The sequence below is a fragment of the Polyodon spathula genome, chromosome 14 (genome assembly GCF_017654505.1).
Source record: "Polyodon spathula isolate WHYD16114869_AA chromosome 14, ASM1765450v1, whole genome shotgun sequence".
Lineage (NCBI taxonomy): Eukaryota > Metazoa > Chordata > Actinopteri > Acipenseriformes > Polyodontidae > Polyodon > Polyodon spathula.
Genome location: NC_054547.1, coordinates 9,629,397 through 9,638,108, shown reverse-complemented (window position 1 = coordinate 9,638,108; position 8,712 = coordinate 9,629,397). Strand labels below are relative to the sequence as shown.

General features: G+C 36.0%; 1 protein-coding gene across 1 annotated transcript; it reads left to right on the top strand.

The window, feature by feature from the left end:
* Positions 1–1,516: 1,516 nt before the first annotated feature.
* Positions 1,517–2,743, top strand: LOC121327296 (protein arginine N-methyltransferase 6-like). Its single transcript, XM_041271235.1, has one exon. It carries the CDS (start codon positions 1,659–1,661, stop codon positions 2,613–2,615), a length of 957 nt encoding a protein of 318 aa, XP_041127169.1. The 5' UTR covers positions 1,517–1,658; the 3' UTR covers positions 2,616–2,743.
* The last annotated feature ends 5,969 nt before the right edge of the window (positions 2,744–8,712 follow it).

The following is an 8,712-nucleotide window of genomic DNA, read 5'->3' as shown; positions in this document are numbered from 1 at the left end:
AGACATGCTCTACCATTCACAGACAGACGCATCGACATTGGCAATTTTAAAAAATAAATTAAAAACATACTTTTATAATAAGGCTTTTATATCTTTATATTTCTTTTTTATTATTTGCATTCCTATTTATTTGGTTCCATTTTAAAATGTTATTTGCTCTTGCTGTTTTTATTGTTTAAATTGTTCTTATTGCACTAAATGTACTCCAAATGTCCGTTTTCTTGTTAAAAGCGCCCTGGGATGGCTTGCCATGAAAGACACTTTATAAATAAAATTTCATTTGATTTGACTGTAATTTGAGCCTAGCCCACAGTTTGAAAGAGCTCTTATCTTATGTGTTCCTATCTATTGATCCAAGGTTCAATAAGAACCTCTACTGACAAACATTGGGTATCATTTAGAGCTTTGAAGCACTCAAGTGTGATTTGTAAACTCCTTAAGCTGTGCATGTTATATAAACAACACAAACCCCTTCTCCCTTACTTGTCAATGCACCTAAACCCTGACTGCACCATGCAGAATCAGTTTGTTGGTTTTTTTGTTTTACAATCTTGCCTTGCAGTGCTGCTCCTATTGGTATATTACAGCTGTAAATGTCAATTATTGTGCTATTGTGGTTCTGGTTTTGGTAGGGGAACATGTACCATGACAGCAAAAGCTAATTTCCCTTAGGCCATATGGCAGATGGCACACACACACACACATATATATGTACTGACATTAAAAAGAAAAAGAAAAACATTATTTGTTCTAACATTTATAACATATAGAATGCTGCATACAACAATCGCTGAATCAAAATGCAAACATTTAGTAATTATTATGGAAGAAGTATAGGCAAACTTCTTCCCAAAACAATTATGTTGAAGCTCTCAGTGGGGCTTTTGCAAAGATATAACTGATCGAAATCTGCATCTCAGTTTGGAGCTGTATGTCGTATTTAACAGGAACAGCTGGAAAATGTTTGCCTGTTTACAGGAAAACAACACTGGATTAAGTTAAATAAATCTTAATAATAACTATAATTTAAATGTACTGTTTTCATATTACCAGTCTTTTAAACCACAAGTAAAACTTAAACCCGGAACATTCATCTTTTAAGTCAATCAAGAAAACAAATACCTGTGAAATAACAAATACATTTTACTTACTAACTTACACGAACACACATAAACATTGACATTTTTGTACACGTGTGTAGCATGCAGAAGAGACAAGATAACACTGATGCGATGTTGTACTTTCGTGAAAACTGAAGCGTTATTGAATTTGAAATATAACTACTTCCAGCGATGATAATAATAATAATAATAATAATAATAATAATAATAATAATAATAATAATAATAATTTATCATGCAACTTTTTGCGTCGCTTAATGTATTGTCATATTATGACCTGGGAGCTGTAGTTCACACAGTGGTGTAGAATAACTATTTTGCAAGAATCAAGCTTAAGTAGGAACTACAACTCCCAGCATTCCAAGCTTACAGTCTTGCAGAAGCAGGCGGCGGAGATGTAAATGGACAGAACTAGTAGAGTATTCTGCTTATTTCATTACGTAGAAATGTCCTTAAATAGTAAGGAGAAAGTTGGACAGAAGTGCACATGATAACGTGTATTTCGAAAGCTATTCTGATGTTACTATTCACGAAGAGATGATTGCAGATAAGGTCCGCACCAATTCTTACAGGTTGGGCATTTTAAAAAACTGTAAGGCAATCAAAGGTAAAGTTGTGTTGGATGTGGGTGCAGGAACGTGCGTGCTGAGTATTTTTTGCGTGCATGCTGGGGCTAAAAAAGTATATGCAGTGGAAGCGAGTGCTATAGCCGAGCAAGCAAAGGAAATTGTGAAGTTAAATAAGATGGAAGATAAAATCACCATCATAAAAGATATGCTGGAGACAGCAGAGCTGCCAGAAAAAGTAGACGTGATTGTCAGCGAGTGGATGGGATATGCGTTGTTGCACGAATCCATGTTGAATTCTGTACTGTTTGCTAGAGATAAATGGCTAAAGCCAGGTGGTTTCATATTGCCATCCGTGGCTGAACTTTATATTGCTCCTATAAATGATCCCGTGGTCGAGGATCGCTTGAATTTCTGGAGCACGGTGAAAGACCAGTATGGTGTGGATATGACCTGCATGTATGACTTTGCGAGGAAGTGCATCATGATGACCAGTGAGATCGCTGTGAACTCCGTCACAATGGAAGATGTGCTCTCCCACCCTGCTAAATTTGCCGAGCTGAATTTGCATACAGTAACCACAGAACAACTTGAAAGCGTGAAGGGCAGTTTCAGCTGCGAGTGCTTTGGCTCTTCCTCTGTTAACGCTTTATGCATTTGGTTTTCGGTGACTTTCCCAGGTGAAGACAAACCGTTAGTTCTGTGCACGTCCCCATTTAAACAGGAAACCCACTGGAAACAATCCATTCTGTATCTGGATGAAGCAGTTGAAGTTGGGCAGGACACCAAGGTCGCAGGAGAAATCGCCTTGTCTCCTTCGGTGAAAAACCCAAGGCATTTATGCGTCCACTTGGACTATTCGATTGGAGAGCATACAAATAAGGCAAAGACATTTTCAATGGGAGACGGGTTCCCAGACCCTGAGTAAAAAAGAAAAAAAAAAAAAAAGAAACATCTGCACAAATGATTTTAGGGTTTTTTTGCTTTTTTTCTGACCAATGTGCTCAAGTTTGTGTATCATTAAAATATGCAATCACAAAAGCAATTTTATAGCTAAAATAAATAATAATAATAAAATACAGAATTGGTTTGAGAGGTGTGTGTAACCAAGTGTTGTGGAAAAGTAAACTTCAAAAAAGTCAAAATTGGTGTCTTAATGTGTGCCACAGAACTCACTGTAATGGAATTAGCACATTATATGAATAGGTATTACACTTTTGGATGGATATTTTATATCTACATTTTCCTAATATTTAAAATCTTGCTTAATATCATCTTATGTGTGATCTGTATGGTTCTCTATTGTTGCTTTGATATTTATTTTCCCTGCTTTAATACGTATTCAAGAAACAAAATGCTTCTGATCGACTCGTGGCTGATTCCAGAGAAGAGGTGGTGAATAATATTAGCTTTCTGTTGTGCAGAAGTACTTTGCGATAAAACCTCTGCAACATTAATATGCTTTCCCCACTGTTAGCCCTAAAAAATATTTTCAGAAGCAGTCTTTGTTGAAATAGTTTATAGCCATGACAAATAATGATCAAAGCAGAAATATCAACATAATATTGTATTTTTGTCTTCCCGAATGAATGAGAAATACAGATGCTCTAAAAAAAAGCCCAGTAAACTCAGATAAAGAAGCACTGGGCATGTGCAGCTTGCAGAAAAGACAGGGATAATAACGTTATCTCCCTCAGAGAAAAACCTAATGCAATACATGCATCCACTTTGACAGTACAATAACAGAGCACCCATACAAATAGATTGTATGATTTCTATTGACATGTTAAAAAAAAAATTCTTACCTTCAGTTAAGAATATTTTTGATGCTACCACAGACAATATTTTTGAGTTTCAGTTTATTTTTGAGGTTCCTGAACAGGGTGCTGGAGTGTTGAAGTAAGCAATACAACATACAATTCAGATTTTGACTGTTTATAAAGTTGTAGAACTTAAAAAAACATAAAAACAGCAGATTTAACTCAACAACATTCAAGACAGTGGTGAAAAACTTACTCAGTACACCTTAAAATAGATTGTGCCATTTGTAAGATGTCGGCATTGTAATAATGTTTGTTATACTGTAATCAAGTGATATGGGCAGATGGGAGACCGCATTAGTTGTTTCAGTGTTTAATGGTGAACCAAAATGAGTGGTGAAATAATGACTCATGCTAAGCTGACTGGTAGCAAGGTGGGAGATTAAAAACTTAAGCGGCAGAAGGAGACAGGAAATGAAACAACTATACTGTGATCAGAGCTAAGGAAACTGAAAATCTCAGTAGCTTAGTGCTTGTGGTGGGGATAGGGGAGAGGTTACCATTGAACTGTAAAACTGACTTAATTGCAAGCATTTATTTGTTCAATAATACAACGGGATATGTGACCTTAATAATACTAACATATTATGGATTTTAGGTAGTAAAAATTCCTTAGGAAGCCCCACTTTATTATCCAGCTCAAATGTTTGGAGAACTTGTTAGAACTATGTGCCAGACTTACAAGGCATTTACCTCAGTGCTGGTGCTAGTTTGCAGAAATAATGTGCAATACAAAAAAAAAAAGACATTATAAGGCACAATGATTTGTGAAGTTCACATAAAATAGTGATTTTCAGCAATTTTAGTTTATTTCCAGCAAACCATGGCCAGTACCAATATGACAGAAGTAGTACAAGAGTGAAGATTAAATACTGTTTATTTAGAACATGATGTTATACAGTGCATTTCAAAACTGAACTTATATACAGATAATCTGTGTTGCAGGTTTCCATAAACAGTGGCTTCTGGGACATTGCCTAGGACTGTCAAAGCAAGAATCAAGATACAACTGGGTGGCATAGGTGTAGAAAGACAGGTCATTTGAGAGAATTCAGATACAGAGCTTAAGATTTAAATCAGCTTAACCCTAAACATTAAACCTAGCTCTAATTGAAAAAATGTAGTACAGTTTTACACTGGCCTGTCTTTCTCCACCAGGTCTTTTTGTACCAATGCCAACTGGACTTATAAAATGTTTGCCAGTGCGGCCCTTTGATGCATGCTCTCTCAAGCCTTGTGAGAGAACACAGATTTAAGCTGTCACCCAGGAAAATCCAAAATGTGTAGTTTTTGTATTATTATTATTATTATGATTATTATTATTATATTTCACAATACTGATTGGTTTAATTTTGCTTTTACAGCTGTGGCAGGTGATATCTTAAATATAAGTAGTAAAATAACTAGTACATTTATTTGACTATAGTGTTTTGAAAAGTCTTTGTCTTTCACCTTTAAAAGACAATTATAAAGACTTAGTCAAAATGTTTGTCAGCAAGAATGTTTACAAGTTTCATTTATTATTATTAAATATAAGGTAGCGGGAGCAGGGCAGGGCCTGTCAAAAAAAAAAGTTTTCCAAGGTTAAAAGAAGTTGCATTTAGAAATAGAAAAGGCATTGGTAATTATTAAACATGACCTTTAAAATGAGTGCCTAGTATTCTCCCTTAAAATTGAATTGTTTTTTACAAACAAAAGCATGCAGTTTTCATCCATGCTTTTGTGCCCTGAAATGTGATGCACAGCATTTCTTTGGTTAAAAAGTAATAACTGTATTGCAACACCTAAAGCAAAACCGCTGCCACTGTTTAGCACACATTTAAATTGTAAACTAATTGTCCTTCAGAGTCTATATTTAATCCTTTCTAAAAGCACGGAAATGCCATGAGAACCCTGAAATGGGTTTATTTGCTTGGCATTGCATAGTAATTCCTGAAAAATCAATGCTGTCATGAATCTGTCAACATGTGTAAGACTACATGTTTGGTAGCAAAAAAAAAAAAAAACCTGTGGGTTTCACATAAACTGCAGCCTGCAAATATGAAAAAGTTACATTTTTGTGGTGGTGTACTGTACATGGTTAATATGTAGGACATGCAGTCCAAAAAAAGTAATAATATTTAATTTAACACTGCACAATTAAAATTAGTTTGCTGTAGAAAAGTCTGAAGTTAAATTTCATGTGGAATTGCAATTCATCTATTGGATGCTTTGTGAAAATGTCTTTCTATTACAAAGGAAATTAACATCAAGTGAGTCTGAATTTACTAGGTATGCATGGCTGCAAGACCATTGAGCAGATGTTTCTCATTCTACCGATAGCTTGCAAAGCTTCTTATCCATGCTGCAGTGTGTAGACATCTAGTTAAAGGATCTCAAAAGTGCATTAACACTGATGGGACAGAAATACACAATTTGAAAGTAAGGATTGTAGATTTCTTTAACCTTGTATGCTACAAGATGGCATTTTTGAAGGGATATGTACGTTTGCTAACGTGCTTTTTTAAAGGGAAGGTCACAAATGGAGGTAAGATTTATAGCATTATGTTTTTAGCTAGCCCCTATAACAATGCATGTTGCTTTAAAGGTGTACCAAACAGCCTTAATCAACTTGTTACAGCTCCTTATACTACACATAAAGCACTTTACTGGTTTAATGTTCTAACCACTTCCAACCATTTGCTAAAAATGCTTCTACATCCTTGCAGTTCCTACGGAAACAACCGACAGTTCTTTTTAGCATATTGTTTTATTTATTGGCGATATTAAATAACCAGAAGCCTGGTCATTTGCAGCCAACAGAATTATTGTAACTGGATGTAACTGTTAATGTTGAATTCAGCAGATGGAAAGACATATTGACAAATTGTTATTGACAAGTACTGATTTCGACCTCCATTTGCACAAGCTGTCAGTGATCCTTTTTAGCACAAGCACAAGTCATAATGTTTTGAGACAAAAAAGTTCACCTTCCAATACCAAAAGCAATTCAATTGTGTGTGTTTAGACAGATGTTTTTTTTGATGGATAGAAAGACTCAAAGACAAACAAGGCTTCATCCTTGAATGTAGAAAGTCTAGATATTACAGTTTGGTGTTTTAAGTACATAAAATTCCCAATTGAGAGACAGGAGTAAGCGTAAAATCTGATAAGAGATTCACAATAATGATTCTTTGCTGGTTTAACTGTGTTACCAGGCAGAATACATAGTGCCACAGCAAGGAGGGGTCATAAATGACATCACTACAAACGTTTGTTGAAAGTTATAAAACTGTTGAATATATTACTCTCAGTTGGTCTTGCTGGAGCCCAGAGCACACAGTTCTCCCCATTTAAAATTATTCTTTCTAAGCTATACAAATTAATATAGTTGACTTCCATAATATTGTTTATCAGTTTTTATTGTTCCCTACACTGTCATATAAATGCACAACAATTAAGAATATTTGATAGACATGCATGATAATGTGACATTAAAAGAAACATGATTTCAGCCTGTTACACATGTTTCCAAACATACACCAAAACAAACTTAAAAGTTATATTTTGTACCTTATATGACTGCTCAATATTTATTACCTGTTTAATAGTTTATGATGTGTGTACTGTTATGCTAGAGTCCTGCATCAGGTCAGTTACACACGGGTGCTCTGCAAAGCGGGTCGGGTTCGGGTCGGAATGTGAACTTTTTCACGGTTTGCGGTTCGGGTGTAGGTCAGAAAATCATGTGGTTTCCATGCAAATGAAATGAGAAAGGTGGGGGTTGATATGTAAATTATCTATGCGTAAATACTCGTGCTGTTTATGTTGATTACTAGCGAACTTTTGTGAAAATGTGGTTTCTGTGCGCAGATAACTAGTCATTAGTAGTGAATCCTATTTCAACTAATGGATCTTATGACTCATTAATTAAAAATGAACTTGAATGTATAAAAGAGGTTTGAGAGGTAAATCAGAAGTGTGGAATTCTTTTGGAACCATAGCGAATGAAAATAATTAACACGTGACTGGATTTGTTGCTTGTAAAGCCTGTCATGTTTTTGTGTACGATAACCACAAAACTGGCACATCATCTCTGCGAAAGCACAGGTGTAGCTCCCTTTCAACTGGTGGCACGAAAGGAAGACAGGTATTTTATAGTAAAGTCAGTAGAGATAGTTAATATGTTAAAATATATCCAGACCATGGGCTTCCGAGTGGCACATCCGGTAAAGGCATTCCGCGTACAGCCTGAATGTCGCCGGTTCAAGTCCAGGCTATACCACTACTGACCGTAGACGGGAGCTCCCAGATGGCGCCGCACAATTGGCCAAGCGCCACCTGGGGGGGAGGGGGTGCTAGCTTAGGTCGGCCACGGTGTATAGCAATTGTACAAACTCTTTGGAGAATAGTAGATTGAGGACAAACACTTGCGGGTTTGGGTCAGGTTGCAAGTTTTATTAAAGCGGTCGGGTCGGCTTGCAGGTAAGAAGACTGTGTTGGAGTATGTTGCGGGTTCGGGTCGGGTCCTGTAGTAGCGGGTCTGGGTCAGAATTGGGTCGTAAAAATTGGACTCATGCAAGACAGGCTTATGCTACTATTTACCAAAGATTTGCTCTTTCAACCATTTCTAAAAGTGGAATTCCTGAAGTGGAAGATCTGAGAGGAAGCATCAATATGAACGATTAAGAATAAACAATACATTTTCAAAATGAAAATATAGGAACATGTAGACCATATAATATGCAAGCATGTGGCAGAAATAATATAGCTAAATAGACTATATGCACCAAGATTAAGAAGTTCAACAATAATTGAATGATTACATTACATTATAGTGGTAAACAAATTATATGGTTCAATAGTTCAGGACATTCCAACAACTTGAGTAAATGCAAATGAATTAAATTGATTGAACATGTTACATTTAGAACATAGCTGTGGTCCCTCTTACTGTAGCCATGGGACTACTGCCAAGCCATTAAACTAGGCAATTGGAATGCTCCTTGTGTTTTTGATTATTGGTTAGTTCGAAGGAGCAGTTGCTTGGATGGAGGTGGGGGTGGTGTTGTTAATTAACATAGTAGAGGTAGGCAATTGGATTTTATTTCTAATTTACAAATGAATTGGGAGAACGAGGTATGTGTTGAAGGTGCATCCTCCACCAGAATTTTCCAAAATCTTTCAAATAAAATGTGTTTCTCCATAACACAACTAGACATCATC

Excerpts from the sequence above, each read along its gene's own strand:
- LOC121327296 (XM_041271235.1), top strand. The coding sequence starts at position 1,659 with ATGATTGCAGATAAGGTCCGCACCAATTCTTACAGGTTGGGCATTTTA.